The sequence below is a fragment of the Dama dama genome, chromosome 6 (genome assembly GCF_033118175.1).
Source record: "Dama dama isolate Ldn47 chromosome 6, ASM3311817v1, whole genome shotgun sequence".
In the NCBI taxonomy this organism is placed as follows: domain Eukaryota; kingdom Metazoa; phylum Chordata; class Mammalia; order Artiodactyla; family Cervidae; genus Dama; species Dama dama.
The window spans coordinates 3,369,456-3,389,519 of NC_083686.1; the positions used below are offsets into that span (position 1 = coordinate 3,369,456).

Below are 20,064 nucleotides of genomic sequence, written 5' to 3' on the forward strand. Positions count from 1 at the left end.
GCCAAACAGACGCGCACAGCGTTTTTGCCCAGCCAAACAGGCAGCCTGGCCCCGGAACAGCGGTAAAACACAGACCCTGTGTTTCCCGCCTCCCACGATGCATCTCCCTTGAAACGGCAGCTCGTGATGTGTGTCTTCCTGGGGGTGGCCGAGCCTCAGGGGTCAGGCTGAGCGTCTCGAGGGACCCCAGCCCCTTGCCAGCCTTTGCGAGCCTGTGGTCTGAGGGGACAGGCAGACCCCTGAGTCGATGCCCCGTCCCGTGTGTGCAGCCGGGCCATGGGGCCTCAGAGAGGACGCCAGGGTGATACCCGGGGAAAGGAGGCGGGCTGGACCGGCCGACGAGTGACCGAGCGCGGCGGTGACGACGGAGCTTCACGCCCTGTCCTTCTCTTTCCTTTCTAGATGCAGAAGCAGGTTTCCCATCAGGTTTACCCGGGCGCCACCCCCTATGCCTTTCAGGTTTGTCCCTGCCGCCGCCGTGTTGGGCTCACGTCTGGTCCTGGTGTCGTCCCATCCCCGCTGGTGTCTCGCTGAGTGTAGGAGGAGCTGTGGGTCATCTCCCTGGAGGGGAGGAGGGGGCGCTCCACGACAGGCGTTTTTGTTGTTGTTCAGTCGTGTCCGACTCTTTGACCCCGTGGACTGCAGCACGCCAGGCTTCCCTATCTTCCCCTAGTACCTGGAGCTTGCTCAAACTCATGTCCATTGAGTCAGTGATGCCGTCCAACCATCTCATCCTCTGACGTCCCCTTCTCCTCCTGCCTTCAGTCTTTCCAGCATCAGGGTCTTTTCCAATGAGTCAGTTCTTTGCATCAGGTGGCCAGAGTATCAGAGTTTCAGCTTCAGCATCAGTCCTTCCAATGAATATTCAGGACTGATTTCCTTTAGGATGGACTTGCAGTCCAAGAGACTCACAAGAGTCTTCTCCAGGTGTTAGCCACACCAAACGCGCTTAAGCAACGGAACTGTGTCCTCTCTCAGCTCTGGAGGCTGGAGCTCCCGGGCCCGCCAGCGGACTTGGCTCCCCGTGAGGCTTCTCCTCTGGGCGTGTGCACAGCCGTCTCCTCCCTGTGTCCTCACAAGTCATCCGTCTGTGCCTGTCTGTGTCCTAGTCTCCTCTCATAGGGAAGACAGTCAGGTCCAGGCCTGTCCTGAAGGCTCCATTTAAGCTTAATTACCTCTTCAAACATCCTACCTCCAAACACCTTCTGGGGTCCTGGGGTGTGGGCTTCAACCTATGAGCTTTGGAGGGGAGCGGTTCAGTTCATGATACGGCCCCTCCCAGGCTCCTAGTGGGCGGTGTGGACCGCTGGGAGCGGCTGGACAGAATTTCAGGGGAAATTTAGGATTTCCCTGCTTAGAAAACGAGAGAGGAGTTGGCCCTCCCTGGCAGTCCTGCGATTAGGACTCCTCACTTCCACTGCAGAGGCACGCAAACCCTGAGGCCTGGCCAAACGAAAACAAACACGGGAGAAGCCGTGAGCCGGGGGGCAGGAAGCGGGAGCCCCTTCGTGGAGATGGGTTTCATTCGGATGAGGCAAGTGAGAGGCCTGGAAAGTTGGGTGGGTGGGTGGTCCCAGCCAGGGAGAGGGCTGGACCAGGAGAGGGTCCAGGAGCTGCCAGGTCACACCCAGCAGGCGGGGATGGAGACAGGTGCAGAGAGTGGGGCGGGAGCTGGAGAGAACCAGGGTCCTCACGGTGAGGGAGGACCTGATCCAGTGGAGCAGAGGAGACGGGCGGTTGGGGGGTCTGTCACCTCGGGGGTGCGGACGTCGTGGTCAGAGATGAGCGAGGAGGGCTGGGGGCGGTTCCCAGCCACAGTGGGCACGCGAGGAGCAGGTCCCAGATGGGACGGCCATCCTGTCGAGCCACAGAGGCAGGGCTGGAGGCGCAGCAGCCGTCCCGCAGAATTGATGTGGAGAATCCGCTCTCCGAGCGGCTCGATCCTGCCTTTGCCATTGGGGCACGCAGAATCCCTAAAAACACATCGCTTGCCCTCACCCTCCAAAGAGAAGATCATTTCAGCGACCTGAGAGCTTTGTGGTCGTGGAGCGAGTCCATCCGGCCCTGGGAGCACACGGCCCCTTTGCTGGCAGCCAGGGCCACCCGCTGTGTCTCCGGGTGACAGCTTCCTTGTCGTTCATCCAAGCCTACGTGTCTCTCTTTCATCCTGCCCATAGAAAGGGTCTCGTGAGCTCCAGCGCTTCTGCTGGTGCTCCACTCGCGATAGTTGCCTCCGGAAGGTTCTCTGCATCAACAGAATCTGCTTCAGCCTCTCCCTGTTTCCTTGTCTCCTAGGAAACCAGGACGTCCTCAGAGAGCATCATTTCGGTACCTGCTTCCAGCACCTCAGGGTCTCCAAGCCGCGTGATTTATGTAAGTCGGATTCCCCCTATGGAGAGGGGAGGAGACCAGAGGCCCGGGGTCCTTGCTGAGTGTGCCCTCGGGGGTGCAGGGCCGCGGGAGAGATTGGCACAGACCCTGAGGCTGACTCGGGGCCTCCAGCGTGGATGTGTTGTGTGACCACGGCTGCCCCAGAATGTGGCATCCGGTGCGCAGAGAAATGTACTCACGGCCGTGGTTTCTGGTGGTGTCGGTGAGAACACGCCTGCATCCCGCAGCCGGGACTCAGCTGGATAAACCGCACTCACCAGTAACGGTGCAAATCTGTGCCTGTTGGTGCGGGAAGTTCCTGGTGTGCATGTGAAGGATGACGTGTGTCACGTGATCCCATTTTCATTTATGTGTATGTGTATTCGTATGCACGTAGGTATACATATGTGTATTGTGTGTATTTCAGTGTGTGCATGTATATAGGAATGTGTGTATGCATATGTATGGATGGATATGTGTATGCGTGTATCTACATATGTGCATGTGTGTGCAGGTATGTGCAGGTATGTATATTTTGCGTGTGGGTGTGTGTGTCTCTGTACGTGTACATACAAGTCTAAATGTGACTGAGAACATTTTAACTAATTGTTGATAGCAGTTACCTCTGGGTGGTGGCTTTAGAAATGGAAGGTGACCGTTATAATTACTTGCTAGTTTGCTAGTCTAAAGAGCCTGTGCTGCAGGGGGAGAGCGGGCAAGCGGGGTGAGCCCTGGACTGGGCGTCTTGGCCCAGCTTCACCTCTGCAGGCTGGTTGGCCAGGACGAGTCTCCTCTCCCACTCCCCCCAACTCACGGCCAGAGTCTGGTTTTTCTCTAACACAATGGAGATTGGGTTCCCTCCTCTTGCCACTTCTTTTTAGCCCCCAGAACTCTCTCTGGTTGGACACAGGGCGGTTCCTGCCCTAATTCTGATGGAAGATAAGAACCCGGGTTCTAGTCTGGAGGGCGAATGGCCAGATGACCCTGGGCAGCTGCAGACTCGGAGGTTCAGAAAGACAGCCTGACGTCACCAGGCCAGCTGTGTGCCCTCAGGCAAGGCATTAGCCTCTCTGAGCCTCCGGGAGCTCACCCATACCTGGGGGCCCACAGCATCTGCTGCCCAGGGCCACGGAGGTCCTGAGTGGGAGGCCCCGGGCACAGCCCTGAGCCCAGAGCGGGGGCCCAGGAAGCACTCACTGGAGTCACTGTTGTGACATCAGTGATCGTCTGCGGGGCCACCATACCGAGGGCCCAGACCAGGGGCCTCAACCACAGAGACGTACCTTCCCACCGTCCCGGAGCCTGGGAGTCCGAGTCACGGTGTCGGGAGGGTCGGTTCCCTGCAAGGCCCGTCTCCTGGGCGTGTGGACGGCCGTCTTCTCCGCCTGTCCTCAAGCTGGTTGTCCCTCTGTGCATGTCTGTGTCCTGATCTCCTCATCACAGGAGGACCCCTGGGTGCTGGCTCAGGGCATCCCACCCTGCTGACCTCGGTTCACCTCAATCACCCCTTTAAAGGGCACTATCACCAAATACAGATTCTGTAGCGCTGGGGGTTAGCGATTCAATGCAAAAAGGAGGGGGACACGATCCACCCCAAATGCCATCATCATCAGGACCGTTAATAGTGACTGTTACTGTTTGAATGAGAGCGTGTCTGTGGCACAGAGTGTGGTCCTGTCCACAGATGGCAGCTGCTGTTGGTAACTGCTCCTTGCTGTCTTCAGTCGCTCAGTCGTGTCCGACTCTTTGCGACCCCGTGGACTGCAGCTCGCCAGGCCTCCCTGTCCATCACCGTCTCCCGGAGCTTACTCAAAGTCATGTCCATTGAGTCGGTGAGGCCATCCAACCATCTCATCCTCTGTCACCCCCTTCTCCTCCTGCCTTCAGTCTTTCCCAGCATCAGAGTCTTTTCCAGTGACTCAGCTCTTTGCATCAGGTGGCCAAAGCATTGGAGCTTCAGCGTCAGTCCTTCTAATGAATATTCAGGACTGATTCCCTTTAGGATGGACTGGTTAACCATGTTTTGAACAAGTTGGTGTTTGTAAGGCGTTCAAGTACAGTGCTGACCATACAGCAGTGCAGCCAGCAAGGACGTTGGTCTCCGCCGTCCCTGTTACTTCATAGAGATCTCGCAGTGGTAAGCAGTAGAGCTGGCTTTGAGACCAGGTCTTCTCACCCCAAAGCTTGGGTTCTGCTCAGGGAAGCCAGTTGCTCAGGGCTGAAAGTCAGCCCTGCTGGGTCCCTCCTTCACCAGGCTGTTTTCAGGACAGCCACGGCCACGTCCCCCAGGCAAGGTCCCCTGATGTCCCCACCCTTGGGGAACAGGAGTTTGCCAAGGGTGATGATGGGCCAAGAAGGTCCCCACCAGCTGGGTGTGCCTTCAGCCGAAGTGGATTCTGCCTGGGCACACCGTCCCAGCTGATATAGGCTTCTTGCTCGGCTAATACCCCTGCACCAGTTTTAAACAGACGGCCTCAAGAGGATTCATGTAACCCAGACTCCTGAATCTGAAACACCTGCTGTCAGCTGAGATGCCTTGAGGACTGGGTACCAAGGCCCACACCTGCTGCCTCCTCCAGCTCTCAGCATCCCACTTCTCAGATGCAGCTCAGAGAGGGGCAGAAGCTGGTCTGTGTCCCAGCCTCTGAGTCAGGGAGCCGCCATCCAATGACACACGGCGGCTTCAAACATGTGGACTCGCAGCACTGTGGCCGGCGCCCAGCCTGGACCCCCCCACCCCCGCTGCCGTCCCTCCCAGTCAGGGCTGGTGTCGGCTCCGGTCAGCAGTGCGTCCGTGCGGTTCCTTCACCAAGGAGACGGGGGTCCGGTCAGGCACGCCCTCTGAGGCTCACTCCTGTTGTCTTCCTACTCCCGCTGGTATCTGCTGTCATCCTCCTGTGCGCCTGACTTGGCTCCGTGCTGGGCACGCTCAGGACCTCAGGACCAGGGCCCCAGTCCGTGCGCCAGGTCAGTGAGCTTTGAAGGATGCTGACCACCCCATCCGGCAGCACCTGCTGTAGTGTGGCTGTCAGCAAACGCAGCCTCCCCGCCCTCCTCCTGCCCCCATTCAGGAAGAGATCGCTGCCCCCGTGAGGCTCCCGTGAGCAGGAATGGGGCAGAATTCATCGTGTGCGGTGGCTAACCTCTTCCCCTCGGGCTGTGAGTGTCTGGCGGGCGGGGGTCGTGCCTCATTCATCTTAGCATATATACAGGATAAAACACGGGCACAGTGTGTGGGTTAGCCGCTCAGTCGTGTCTGACTCTTTGCGACCCCGTGGACTGTAGCCCGCCGGGCTCCTCTGTCCATGGGAATCTCCAGGCCAGAATACTGGAGTGGGTTGCCATTCCCTTCTCCAGGGGATCTTCCCAACCCAGGGATTGAACCCAGGTCACCTGCATTGCAGGCAGATTCTTTACCATCTGAACCACCAGGGAAGCTCAATAAATTGTGGGTTTTTAAAAAGTAATCTTTTCACTGCCTTTTTCTTATTACAAAGGTAACCCACATTTATTAGGGAAAAATAGTGATTGGTATAGAGACAAAAATGAATACCATTTATAATCCTCCCAGCCAGAGTGGCCCACTGTTAATATATTGAGGTACACCCTTTCAGTCTCTTTTTCTCCATGTGCATGTATTTTCTTTCTTTCTTTTTTACAAAATGAAGTCACATGGGCTATATTGTTTTGTAACATTTCTTTACCATGGCAATAAAGCAGTGAGTTGGCATAGTGTATCATTAGATTGTTTTATCGGTAGGATATTACAGCTGTAACGTCATATATGGTCACATCCTAGGGGCTTCCCACATGGCGTTAGTGGTAAAGAATCCATCAGCCAATTCAGGAAACGTAAGAGATGTGGGTTTGATCTCTGGATCAGGAAGATCCCCCTGGAGGAGGGCATGGCAACCCAGTCCAGTATTCTCGCCTGGAGAATCCCATAGACAGAGGAGCCTGGTGGACTATAGTCCACAGGGTCGCGGAGAGTTAAGACACGACTAAGTGACTCGGCACACACACATGCTGGATACAGTGTAGGGAGAAGAAAGCTGAGGGGAAACACTCGCAGACGCACACACCCCAGTGGCCTTCCGCCAATGGGAGGGCATAGCCCGTTGTCACGGCGACCCCCCAGGACCTGGGTGCCAGGAAATGGATCTGTGAGCCCTGCTGGGTGGTGTGGATGTGAGGAGCCAGGAGCATGGCCCCTTAGCCACCTGGCTGGGGGTTGGGGGGATGGGGGCCTCTGTCTGAGCTGGCTCATGTTGATGTAGTTGGCATTGTCAGGCTTTCTCTCTGATCCCTGCAGTCAGAGGCTGACCCAGGGCAAGGTGGGCCCCGCTGACCGCGCGTTTGGGGCAGAACAAGCCAGCGGACAGCTGATTGCTGTGATCATAGCAGGGAAGAGGGGGCAGGGTGGGTGGGCACAGCCTCCCCCAGCCCCATGGCAGCGTCACCCTTTAGGTCAGGCCATGTGGATGTTCAGAAATCCAGAAGGCGGTGAGGCCCAGGTGGCATTCCCATTTTCAGGGGGAGGCCAAGTCCCAGAGAATCCGCCTGGCTTTGGCGAATGCGCGATCTATTTTAGTTCAGTGCGGCTTGCTTGCCCTGAGGACCGTGTCATGTCCATCGTGGAGTTGGGGGGAGGGGCTCCATGGTGAAGCAGAGTCCTGGACCCACAGCCCCTAGCCTTGCGGGGAGGGGACACTGATGCACCAACGAAGATCAGCGCCTTTACTCAAAAGAGGAAAACATCCAACCAGACGGCAGAGAGAAAGCCGGAAAGGCTTCCTGGAGGAGGAGGCCTCTGCTGAGTCTGGAAGGACCAGAGGATGAGCCGGGCAAAGAGGTCTGGGGAGGGCATCTTGGAGGGCGGAATCTACATGTGCTGAGCCCTCAGGCTCTGGACATGGGGAAATGGTAAGGAGTCGGGTGTGGCTAGTTTCCTGGGCTGGGCGGTGAGGGGCTCTGATGAGCAGATACACAAAGGCTAGACCTCCAGGGGCCTGAGTTCCAATTTCCCCAGAACACAGAGAGGAGCAGCTCAAAAGTGCTGATCAGGGGTCATCATCACGACAAATGGCACACTCAGGGTTTGAACTCAGGTCTTCCGAGTGCTGCCCAGGGTTCCGAAGGGAATCGCCAGAGCCTGAGACATCAGGTGTTCACTCTCTCAGCCTATGTCACAAACGGCACGTGGGACCCAGTGCCTCCCGGGAGCCTAGGAGTTGGGTGGTCAGGGAAGGCTTCCTGGAGGAGGTGGGCTAGAGCTGCCAGACCTCAGAGGAAGCGGGAAAGCTGGAGCGTGGGGGCTGAGCCTGGCTCACCGAGGGCATGAAGAGGAGAGACCGTACCGCGAGCAGACTAGAGACATCCGGCTCCAAACATCAAGTCTGGAGACCACAGTGAGGGCTGTGTCACCTGTCCCTGGAGGGGGCTGCTGGAGGATGTGAGCTGGAGGGTGAAGCGGGGGCAGCTGGAGCTCGAGAGACGTGGCCCTGGCGGAGAGGAGAGCCGGCTCTGCACGCAGACAGCCTGCTTCTGTTCCCCGGTGGTGGGACTCCGGGCTCTGCTGCTTCCCTGTGAAGTGGAGGTCCTGTGTGGGCCCCACTTCGGGGGCTTGGCCCACTGCCGTCTGGGGCAGAGCGCAGAGCTCACGGTGCTGTTGGAGTTTGTTGGAAGAATTGCTGGCAGGACGCCCCTCCCCGCTCACCCCCCCGACACCCAGAGGCAGAGGTCAGATCTGGACTCCGGCTGTGAGGACCTTGACCAGAGCTGCCTGGGGCTGGGAGGGGGTGCAGAGAGGCAGGCAGGGGCTGTATTGGCTGGACCGGGGCTCCCCCAGGGAGGCTGAGGTCGAGATGAGGGTTCTCAAGAGGTTTGGGGGGTCAAGCTGAGCTAATGGGGGCAGCCCGACTGGCCAGCTCTGCCCACGACTGGCAAGGCCAGGCTGAGACTAACCCTCAGAGGGGACACGGGGGAAAGGAGGTGACCGGAGTGTCTGCTCCAGGAGGGACAGCAGCCTGGGCGTCCACTCCTCTGGGAACCAGGCGGTGCTGGGGGCGGGCTGGGGCCGCACGTCCCTTCTTCTGTGGGGATCGCAAGCTGTAAACGTTCCGTCCGCACTTGGGGGGGTGTGTCACAGGAACACCGGGGCTGAGACCGGGGTTTGGGCGTGGATCTCAGCCCTACTGTGAGAGCCAAGTCTTGTGGTGCTCAGCTCCCGGGCCTGTCTGGTCACGCGCCCCCAGGCAGCCCCCAGAGCTGGGAGGAGGGGCTGGCGGGCAGTGCGGCGAGGCTGAAACCAGTTACAGGATAGCGGGCCGCCAGGTGGACCTCACCTGAGCAGATGCGGTGGTTCCAGTGCTCACTCATCACCACAAGTGAGCGCCTCTGTGATGACCTCCGTGAGGTCACACGCCAGCTGCCTGTCCCCTGTCTCATGTCAGGCCATTGGCTGTGTGTAGGGAGTGCTCCAAAGCCCTGGGCGTGTGTACTAGTGGCTGGGTATGGAGGTGTGTTCACGAGTGCTGGTTTGGGTGTGTGCGAGTGTGTGTGCGAGCATGTGGGTGCCTCCAGGTTGTGCTGGTGAGTGTGACTGGATGGAGTTGTGGGTGTGTCAGGGTCTCCCTCCACAGCTGTAGGCAGGCACATTCTCTGTGTGCACACGTGTATTGTGTGTGCAGGCCTGCATGCGTGTGCTGGGTGTTTGCATCTGTACATACATGTGTGCACACATCGAGCAGGTATTTAAATGCACGTGTGTATGTCCTTTATGGATGTGTGTATTTTGTGTGAGCACATGTGTATTTGTGTTTGGATGCATGCAAGTCTATTATGTGCAGGTGTTTGTGAGTATGCGTCCATGTGTGTGTTTGTATGCATGTGTACATGTTCGCTGGTAGCTCAGCTGGTAAAGAATCCACCTGCAATGAAGGAGACCCCGGTTCGATTCCTGGGTCGGGAAGATCCCCTGAAGAAGGGAAAGGCTACCCACTCCAGTATTCTGGCCTGGAGAATTCCATGGACTGTATAGTCCACGGGGTTGCAAAGAGCTGGACATGACTGAGTGATGTGTTTTCTGTGCCTACACGTACATTATGTGTGTATGTGCATATCTGTGTGTGTTTGCATCCAAGTCTGTGTTTGTATGCATGCACGCATGTGTGTATATGTGTGTTTCCTGTGCCCTCACATGTGTATTTGTTTGTGCATATGTGTGTCTGTGTGTATGCAAGCATAACTGAGTGAGTGTGTGTTTAGACTGCAGATGGAGTTCTCACTGTCTGTAGGACCAGGAGGCTTCCCCACCCCACTGCCTTTGCCCCTCCGCTTGTTTCACTCAGACTCGCCTCCTCCCATGTCTGCCGGGCAACACGGCCCCTGGGTGTGGGTCTGACCAGCCCTCGTGGCCCCTTCTGTCCCTCTCTCAGGCCAAGCTGGGCGATGAGATCCTGGACTACAGAGACCTGGCCGCTCTCCCTAAGAGCAAGGCCATCTACAACATCGACCGCCCCGACATGATCTCCTACTCGCCCTACATCAGCCACTCGGTGGGGGACCGGCAGAGCTACAGCGAGGTACGGGGGCCGCGCAGCAGGTCGCCTTGGCGGCCTCAGCCCCCCTTACCCCCTCAGACAACCTGCGCCTCCTCTTCAGAGAGTCCCCAGAGTGCTCTGGCCTCAAACCACCTCACGAGTCTGGACGGGGAGCCCCCTTGGAGTGGGGGGCAGGGAGCAGGAAGCTCGAGGGTGATCGGGAAAGCAACAGGGACAAAGCGAGCGTCTCTTCCGTGTCCTCAGTCGGGCTGATGCTCATCCCCGGGGAATGGACTGTGTTCCTTTGTCCAGCCTGCTCCTGGCCCCGCTCCCTGCTCACGTGCCTCCCCGCCCCGTGAGCCCCTCGAGCTGGTCTGACCCCTGGTTGGACCGCAGATGACCCCTCCCTTCTGTCCTTCAGGCGATGCGCTTCTCGGGGCCTCCCTGCTCACGGCGGCACCTCCCCATTTAACTGGAACTTGCTGCTGGGTTTGGCTTTTCCTTTTTGAGACTCGGGTGTGACCCTGGGGGCGGGGCTGGAGGGGAGGAGTGTTTTGTCGGTTGCTGGCCGTGTCCACGGGCCGGTCACGTGTGGTGGCCTGGCCCGGGCGGCCCCTTGGGGGGCAGAGCTCAGCCCTGGCCATAACTGAGTCCCCCGAGGTGTGGCCAAGGCTCTGGGGTCTCCAGGTTCGATGGGGGTCATGCGGGCAAGCTCAGCTTGGCAGGTGCTGCTGCGGGATACAAGGGCAGGGCGGGGTCCTCCAGGGTACACTCACCGGTCACGCCGCAGCAGCTGGCCAGGGCCACCCCTGCCGTGGCCACTCGGTCACAGTCACCACGCACGCTCAGACCCGCTCTCACTCTGCCCTGGCACCGGGCTTGGCACTCCCCACCTCCCATGGCCCAGTGCTCTGGGAATGCCCCCCTCCCCGCAGGACGAGGATGAAACGAGGAGACTGGGGGGGATGTGCTGGCCCCAGGACCATGGGGCTCACAGGGCAAAGCTGGGGCGTGGGCCCGGGTGGCCAACTCTGGTCACTGCCGCCTCCGTGCCGGCTTCTACCATGGCGCAGAGCGAGGTGTTGGGTCGCGTCCCTTCTCCATCTCTGGGGACCTTGAGGGCTTGCCTCTCTGCAGGCCCCACCAGCCGGGGGCCTGCTCGGAGGGGGCCTCTGAGGGGCCTTTCTGTGAGTTGATGATGAAGGGGAGCCTGGGAAGCCCCAGAACGGGGCTTGGGGCATTGAGCTGGGAAGACACGGCCTAGGGCTGGACAGCTTCCCCCGCTGCTCTAGACCTGCAGCCTTATAGCCGCTCATCCCAGGGCGGAAAACTCACAGCGGGAAGAGGAGTGGGCCGGAAGCACAGTGCTCTGCCAGCCTCTCTGAGCCTCAGTGTCCCCGTCTGTGAAATGGGCAGATTGGGGTACAAGTTCCCCCTTCCCATTCTAAGGGCGGGAATGGTACAAGAGCGAGCCCCCAGCCATTTGAGGCTCCTCCTCAGAAACTCTCCACAGCATCTTCTTACCTGTTCAGGTGTGGGGGAGACAGGTGAGCTTTCCTGCCTGGAAGCTCAGTTTCCAGAGCCCCTTCTGCCACTTGCTGCTTCCCTGAGCCTGTATACAGATGGTGGATGACCCAAATACCGACCCATATACACATGGTGGACGGTGCACTTGTTCTAACGGGAGCTGCCTGGCTGGTGACCGCTCCCCGGGGCCCTGATGGCCCCCAGCCCCTCACTGTGGTCCTCACCCCAAGCCCTGAGACTCTGAATCATCCTTCCTTTCTCTGGGCCCCTTTATCTTTTCTGAAGAAGACCTGTGGGCTCACGGGGTGGTGACTCCTGATGCCCTGAACCAACAGTCCTCCTACTGGAAACGGGGCTTTGCGGGAGGGTGGCAGGGTGGGGTGGGACAGCCAGGAGGAGGCAGGTCCACGCTGATCCGCACAGAGCTCTGTCCTGGGGGCCTCTTTCTCTGGGGGGCATTGACTGAATGTCTCCAAAGAGAAGGCTTTGGAACCCATGTGGGGTCTTGTAGGGAGGAGTCCCTTCCCGTTGGGAGGAGGGTCCCTGGGGTGGAGGTACCTGGGCCGGGGTCTGGGCCCCTCCCCGCGTGACCGCCTGGTGCCAGGCCTAACGGGGTCCCCTGTGTTGTGTCCACAGTCCCCCCAGCTGCTCTCGCCAACGCCGCCCGAGGTAACTGCCACCCAGCCCGCCCATCTGCTCATCACTCCGCTGCCTAGATTATAAAGATAACCGCCCGAGGCTTCCCCAGGAGGGCCCCCCCAGGCCCTTGGCTGTGGCCTCTGGCCCTGGCGTCAGTCCATGGCCCTCTGAGGCTGGGGTGCCCTCCTCGGCGCAGGTTATTTTTATAATGGTGTCTCATTCGCATGCTTCCCCATGCATCTGCCAGCCCTGCGATGCAGACATCTGGGACACAGGCGTCCTGCGGTCTGGTCCACGGCTTCCTTTAGAGGGGAGAAAAAGTCCAGGGGCTGGGGTAGCTGGGGCCACCTCATCCGCCTCTGAGCGGGATTATGGGAATATCCTTGAGGCCTTGAGGGTGAACGTACTGAAAGCGTTTCTGTATCAAATAGCGTTTATAATTAGCAACCCGCCCTGTATGTCTGTTTCTCAAAATGGATCCTTGACATAGATGGCTGCCAATCAGACTCCATAGGTATCAGATCCTGGGCTCAGGAAGGTGACAAATGCCTGTGGGTGGGCAGCTGGCACCGAGTGGCCATGCCCACGTGTGGTTGCGAGCCCCGGGGACAGGGCAGATGAGGAGACACTTGTAAAATATAAGCTGGCCAGCGGGGCTGTGCAGAGAATACCCGGGGATGGAGATGAGATGGCCGGACTGTGGCAGCCCCGGAGGAGACAGTGTCCATCACTGGGGCGGTGGGGGGAGTGGCAGGCCAGGCCAGGAGGTCAGTGTTATGCACAGCGGGGGTCGGGGGGGAAGCCTGACAAGTGCACTCCCAGCGTGAGGGTGGCCTGAGCAGAGCGTGGAGGTGGGCACGCAGGCAAGATTTAGGGACAGTGGATTGGCCGGGTTTGGCTGAAGAGGAGCCCTGGGAGGCGGGAGGTAAGCTGGGAAGGGCATGGGAGCCGTGAGTGCCAGACCCAGACCCTCCCAGTGCTCATCCCCATGCCGGCCTGGCGGGCAGAGCAGCGGGGTCCACCCACGGCAGGAGGCTGGGCCGCGTCGTGACTCCGGCCAGGGTGCCGAGTTGCGGCTGGCCGGCGGTCTGCTCTGCCCCCCGCCTGCAGCGCCACGCCATCTCACGCCACCCGCTCTGACCACTCGAGAGGGTGGCCCGTCCTGCTTGAGTGGAGTCTGTGTTGTCGATGACTATGCATCTGACTCAACTGAGCTTCTGGGCCCTGGGGTTCAGGGTCTTCTCACCTCCCACACCAGGGGAGCCCCTGTCGAGGCTGGTTACAGAAGCTCTGTGGGTCTCAAAGTGTCTCCCAAGGACCCTTGGGGGCCAAGGATTGGGCAAGAGGGGGACCGAGGGGAGTGGGGGCAGCCAGGTGCCTTTACCCACCCTTGGAGCCCAGCCACAAGGAGGTGCTGTGGGAGGGATGGATACCATCCATCCAGGTGCTAAAGGATGCTCAGGCTGAAGGGAGTGTCAGCACCAAGGCCAGCTCCCCGCCTGGCTCTTCAGAGTATCCTGGCAGGTGCGGGTACTCCATCCTGGGGCCACGTTTAGTCAGCCTCCGGGGTCAGGCGCGTGGAGGGCGGAAGGGTGGGACGGGGTGGGTGGTGGTCCCGGCTCAGCATTCACTGGGCTGTTTTCCTCCCAGGGGGAGCAGGACGACCGCTCCTACAAGCAATGCAGGACCTCCAGCCCCAGCTCCACCGGGTCGGTCAGCCTCGGCCGATACACACCAACCTCGCGGTCACCCCAGCACTATAGCCGTCCAGGTACTTGCCCCCACCCCTCACAGCTTCTTTTACCCCCCTGAGCCTGTGCTTCTTGTTGCTTTTCCTCTGAGGAGTCTGTCTGTTACTCTGCGCAGCTGGAGAAAGGACAGATGGGGAGATGGGGAGCTGTGCTTTTAGTGACAGAAGCAAAAGGCCCTCTGCAGTCTGGGCGGGGAGGTGAAGTGCAGAGGCGGCGGGTTAGCCCGTCAGTGAGAGGGGCCATCCTAGGAGACACCCGAGGCAGTGCTGATCAGCACGTAGAACCCAGCTCACGTGTTGATGTTGGGAAGGTGAAACCACACCCAGTGCAGGAGTCACCGAGTTCCGAGCTCACGGAGTCCTAGGGAGGTTTGCGCTGAGAACGCAAAATCAACGGGCAGAAACTGGCCTCAGCATACGTGTTGCCGCTCCCCTGTATCTGGGTCAGTGGCCCCAAAGACAGCCGTGGGGAGAAGCCTGAGGAGGGTCCTCTCTCCCCCGCCCCGGCCTCACCCGCTGCCTGGCACCCAGCTGCGTATTGCTTCCCCTTCCCGTTTAAAACTCTGAGCTGCCTCATTGTGTCAGAGTCACAGGGACTCCACTCAGAGGCTGCTTTCCTGAGGGACTTTTCCAAGCATCTCCTCCCCGGCCAGCTGCTGCATGGCTCCTTTCTCACCTTCATGAACTCAGCTCTCGAGTTTTGTGGTCCTTGTGGAAAAGTCAAAGCTCCATTCATTGGCAAAGTTATTTTCATTACCTCCCTGCCATGTGCCTGGTACATCTTGCTCAATAGAAGTTTGGAAAGTCCGCGAGTGAGTGAGTGATGAGTGACTGACTCAGTGAATGAATGAGTAAGTGAATGAGTGAAAGAGTAGGTGAATGAATGAATATATGAGTGAGTGAGTGAATGAATGAGTGGATGAGTGAATGAATGAGTGAGTGAGAGAATGAATGATGAGTGACTGACTCAGTGAATGAATGAATGAGTAGGTGAATGAATGAATAGATGAGTGAGTGAATGAATAGATGAGTGAGTGAATGAATGAGTGGGTGAGTGAATGAGTGATGACTGACTCAGTGAATGAATGAGTGGATGAATGAAAGAATGAGTGGGTGAATGAATAGATGAGTGAGTGAATGAATAAGTGAGTGAGTGAATAAATGAGTGGGTGAATAAATAAGTGGGTGAATAAATGAATAGGTAAGTAAGTGGGTGAGTGAATGAATGAGTGGGTGAGTGAATGAATGAGTGGGTGAGTGATGAATGAGTGGGTGAGTGAATGAATGAATGGGTGAATGAGTGAATAGATGAGTGAATGAGTGAGTAAGGGAATGAGTGACCAGGCTGGTGGGTAGGTCAGGGAGAAGGGCCGTCAACCTCTCTGAGGACCTCTCTGTGGACCCCTGACCGCTGTATTTGGGTCACCTGGGCTGGCCAGCTGGTGCTTGGCTGGATGGCCACCCCAGGGTCAAGGCCTGACCCTCTCCTGGGTGAGGCCTGGTGCCTGTCCGGTGACCGACCCCTTCCCGGTCCGGCTAACTGCCCTCCGCCCGGGTCCCAGATCCCAAGAAAGCCCCTTCCTGGGGCAGTGGGCAGGACCCGGGGGCCCGCCGCTCCAACCCAGCAGGCCTGCGGCGGGCCTGGGCACCCCGACCCCAGCGGGCAGGCCTTCCGCCCTCCGAGCCCGGAGCAGAGGCGCCCTGAGCATGCTGGGCAGCCCACCCCCTCGAGGGGCCTCAGAAAGGTGTGTGTTCTTGGGTCGAGACAGCAGAGCGGGGCCTGGGGCTCTTCTGCGGCCGTGTGGCCGGGCGGGCTGACTCTGACTTGCTCTCTGTCGCCTGCAGCTGGTACTGCGAGCGTCGGTACCAGTAGCTGCCTGTCCCTGTCCCAACACCCAAGCCCTTCTTCCGTGTTCAGACATCATTACATCCCGTACTTCCGAGGTAAGGCGCGCCGCCCGCAGAGTGTCCGTGTCTCGCTGTCCTGTGTCCGCTGCCGCATGGCTTCCCCGAGCCCCTGTCTCACGCCCGTGCTCCCCACTGTGTCTTGTGTGTCCGGCTCTGTCGGTGTGTCCGTGTTCCCAGGAGGCAGCTTGTCGTTCAGAAACACGAGTGGCGAGGCGGGGGGAGGGTTCTAGGACCTACCCAGCGCCCACCTTGGGCTGGCTCCGGAGCCTCTACCTAAGTCATCCCGTGTTATTTCCCCCTCGGCTCGGCAGGCGTGTGGGACTGCTCGCCACAGTTATCAGGAAATGTCCGTGGCTTCAGTTCATGGTGGCCGGGCACCCCGCCGTGGCTGCAGCTCCTCCCAGGGCGCAGACCTGCCCGTCTGCCCCACCCCTGCCTGGGCACGTGTGTGTGTGAATCAGTCCAGGAAAAGGGCCAGTTCCTGTGTTATGGACTGACTTGTGCCCTCAGATTCATTTGCTGACATCCTAAGCCCCCGTGAGCCTGCGTTTGGAGAAAGTGTCTTTAGAAGGTTATTAGGGTTGTGTGAAGTCATAAAGGTGGGGCCCTAATCCAATGGGGTGGGTGGCCTTTTGGGAGGAGGAACAGGCAGTCTCTCTGCGTGTGCTCAGAGGATAGGCCATGTGAGGCCAGAGCAGTGTCTTCCGCCGATGAGAGAAGCTGCACCTGAGACCCAGCCCTGCCAGACCTCGATCTGGGACTCCCGGCCTCCGTTCCTGGGAGAAACGAATGTCTGCTTTGCAAGCCAGGCAACCGAGGTGCTTTGTTACGCAGCCCTAGCTGACTGATACACCCTGGAAAGACTCCCAGAGCACAAGAGGAGCAGCAGTGGTCTGTTGGTTCCCCTGGAGTGAGTTAGGGTCCCCGTTCCTCAAGGCTGCTGAGTGCAGAATATTTCAGGAAAAACTTCTGACCCCGAGAGACCAGGAGAGGCCAACCCAGCGGGATTAATGCATCACTGATGGTCACCCATCCTGGCTCCTTGGAACTTGGACGGTTCTCACATGCATCGTCATCACCCATCTGAGTGACCCCGTTAGTCTAACGGAGAAGAGAGCCCCCTGGTCAGTTGGGTGCCATCTGCTCCTCTCTGTGGACCTGGCCCTGCAGCTCATGGACTTTTTTTGGATGTCCTGGCTTTTCTGAGAAGGAGCAAAGCCCCCAGATCTTGTGAGCAGGAGAGCAGCATGGCTCACGTGCATCTGTGTAGACAAGGGTGTCGTCTGATGGGTGTGGCCTCACCCAGAGGCAGACAGAAGACTCAGTGCAAATCAGAGGGAGCTTGACATTTAGACACGTCCCCTCAGGTCACCCAAGCAGGCGCCCATTCTTGTCTCGAAGGTCAGAAAGCTGAGCACACGGCTTTCCTCCCGCCCGACGTGGCCCTGCTTTGGGGTCCCTGGCAGAGGTACGGCCCAGAGGCAAGGCCGGGCAAGCTGCCCCACCCTGGGAGCTGGGCTGACTGCCCAGGAAACGGCTTTGTCCACATCCGTCCAGGCAGCCCCGGTGACTGCCCTTCTGCTCCCCACCCAAACGTGGCTCAGAGACTGTGCCACAGCCCCTCCAAGGGCATCCCTGAGGTCAGGGAGGTGGGCACGGTGCCCTGCGGTCTGCGCCAGGAGGGCTGGCTCCACGGTGGGCCACCCTGCTTCCCTTCTGCCTGCTCTTTCCCCAGTTCTCTTTGTCCAGAAATCGGGCAGAGCCCCCACCCTCCTCTCTCATGGAGGATGTGGGGGGTGCCTGGCACCCCCAGGTCTGCCTGCTGCCAACTTCCAGGGCCGCCCATGAACTCAGGAGCCCCAGCTCCCTTCCCAGACTCTCCCCTGGGGAGACGGAGGCGCAGGGACACCTCGCTGGGCTGGACCCAAGGGCGGGCCCTCGCTCACCAGGTGCGTCCACCTGCAGGCTGTGAAACCGCTCCCTCTCCCCAAGGCCCACGGGCTCTGGTGCATCGCAGCCCGTGGGCACTCTGTGGCCAGCCGTGCCAAGGGCCACCTGCCTTCCTCTCGGCTGGTCACGGGGCCTGGTGTCCACCCGCACACCAGGAAAGCCTTCTCTGGCCACTCCTCCCAGCAGCTCAGCTTTCTTGGCTGCCCAGCTGGAGATTTTCCCTCCGGACGATGCTACAGGTGGAGGGCTCTCCCAGGAGGGACCAGTGCTTGCCCTGACCTGGCTACATGCCCCTCTGTCCCCACCTCACCCCTCCATTCCCATACACACCTTCCCACCATATCCGGGCTCCTGGGGCCACCCTCCTGCCAAGACCTGTGTGCAGTGTAGGTGCTCACGGCAGCCATTTACACTTTAGTATGAATTTCAGTCCCTGGTGTGTCTCCCAGGACAGTGTGAGGTTTAAGCCTGACCTCTCATCTGTTACAGAGCAGGCCGCAGGGACCAGCAGGCGAGTGCAGGAGAGGTGATGCTGGCAGAACCATGCTGCTGGGCAGTAGGGGGAGGTGACCCATGAGCCCCCCCACCTCAGTGTGAGGGGGAGAGGGGTGCTGCAGAGGTGGAGCCTCTGGTCGGAGCCCCCTTGGCCACCCGATGGCCGCGCCAGCCTCCTCGTCTCACCCGCATCTGGGGCCGTCTGCCTGGTGGCTGTGGTCAGCCCAGGGGGCCTGAGGCAGCAGGCTGGGCAGGTGGGACCCGCCTGCATCGTGGTGTCCCATGGGAGCCCCTCAGGGGGCTGGGGGCTGGCCTCACCTCTGGTCCCCTTGAGAAGATCACGGAGCCAAGTGGGGGTGCTCCCGAGGGCTGAGTGTGGACTGCTGAGCAGCGGAATGAAGGGTATTGCTGCTGGATCAGAAAGCAAAGTACAAATGTCCACGCGTTCACATCCATGGAAAGGCATGACCAAATAATAAACCAGTGGGGAGAAGAGACTGACTCCCGGCAGAAGAGACCCCAGTGATTCACAGGGACCCTCTCCCCTCCCCACTGTCAGGTGGAGGCTGTGCCTGGCCACTTCCCCGCAAAGAACGCAGAGTTGGGGGAAGATGAGCCGGACGTTGAGAATCCTGGGCCAGCACGACCTTGGGCACGGGGTCAAGGTCAATCGCAGCGCCAGGTCATGTGGATGGCAATGGGGGAGGGCACCTCCCCTCCGGGCTCTTCCCCCCAAACCTGTGACCCCGTCCGGTCATGAGAAGACACCCAGCAAATCCTCCCTGAGGGGCAGTCTGCCAGACGCCCGCGCGGTGCTTCTCAAAACAGCCAGGGTCGTGAGGTGCCCGAGAGTGAGAAGCGATCACAGCCCCGGGGGGCCTGGGGGATGTGAGGACCGTGTCGCCTGGCACCCTGGATGGGTCCCGGGGTACCCAAGGGACGCGAGGGGAAAATCGTGAAATCCGAGTGAAGCAAGGCGTTTGGACGACACCAGGGTGGCGACACGCTGGCTGCATGTAAGGTGGAACAGCGTGGGGATCACAGGGAACCTCCGTGTCACCCTAAACTCCTCCACAGCAAAGCAGTGACTCCAGCGGGCAGGGGAGATGGCTGTTCACGGGCCAGGGCTTCCCGGGCTCCGCGATGGCCCCTTCCCAAGGTCCTCACGGCTTCCTGAGGGTGCTGAGGACCGTCCATAGCAGAGGTCAGAAGCGACCTGCATCCTGACCCGCCTCCAGGAGAAGCCACGCATCTGGGCACAAGGGACTGTCTGCCTTTTCAGCGTCGCTGCATGGCTGGGCTTGCTTCTGGATTCTCCCATCCCTGGTGATGTCAGTGGTGGGGGTTTTGGCCACCAGGACCCACGGGCACGGCAGTGCCCAGGGCTCAGTCTCTCCAGGACCCCGGGCCCTGTAGAAGGTGGCCGTGGGGAAAGTGGTCTTGGAAGCCCCACGTGGGGTCGATGCAAGTGTGCGCTTTACCATGGATTAGTGACACAGTGACTGGGCAGGCGGGTGTGTGTCCAGAGAAGGGAATGGCCAGCTGGGCTGTGTCCTCTGGGAAGGCTTTGCACCTGAGCTTTGACCCAGGCAGAGTCTGGACAAGCAGGGAGGATTGGAAAGGGGGTCCCCCGGGGTGGGAGGGGGGGTGGTGAGCAGAGACGGATTGGATGAGGTCCTAGTCTTACGAGTCTGGTGACCAGTGAAGATGGCAGGTGTGAGGTGGGTGTGACCTGCCCCCTGACCCCGATGAAAGCCATAGTCCTCCTCAGACACACATGCGCGTGCACACACACATGCACACGCACACACATGCACATATACATATGCACGCATGTTTGCACACACGTGCACACACACAGGAGTCTTGCTTGTGAAGTCGGAT

At 59.4% G+C, this 20,064-nt stretch overlaps 1 protein-coding gene across 2 annotated transcripts in view; it reads left to right on the top strand.

The window, feature by feature from the left end:
* ABLIM2 (actin binding LIM protein family member 2) overlaps nucleotides 1–20,064 on the top strand; it is a 162,391-nt gene that overhangs the window by 95,392 nt on the left and 46,935 nt on the right. The window contains exons 9-12 of one of the 2 annotated variants that reach the window (XM_061145432.1): nucleotides 2,296–2,373; nucleotides 9,807–9,953; nucleotides 13,728–13,848; nucleotides 15,673–15,771. In XM_061145432.1, coding sequence (XP_061001415.1) covers nucleotides 2,296–2,373; nucleotides 9,807–9,953; nucleotides 13,728–13,848; nucleotides 15,673–15,771 — 445 coding nt within the window. Of the gene's footprint in view, nucleotides 1–2,295; nucleotides 2,374–9,806; nucleotides 9,954–12,074; nucleotides 12,108–13,727; nucleotides 13,849–15,672; nucleotides 15,772–20,064 lie in introns of both variants that reach the window. The other variant, XM_061145431.1, reaches the window with a different exon arrangement.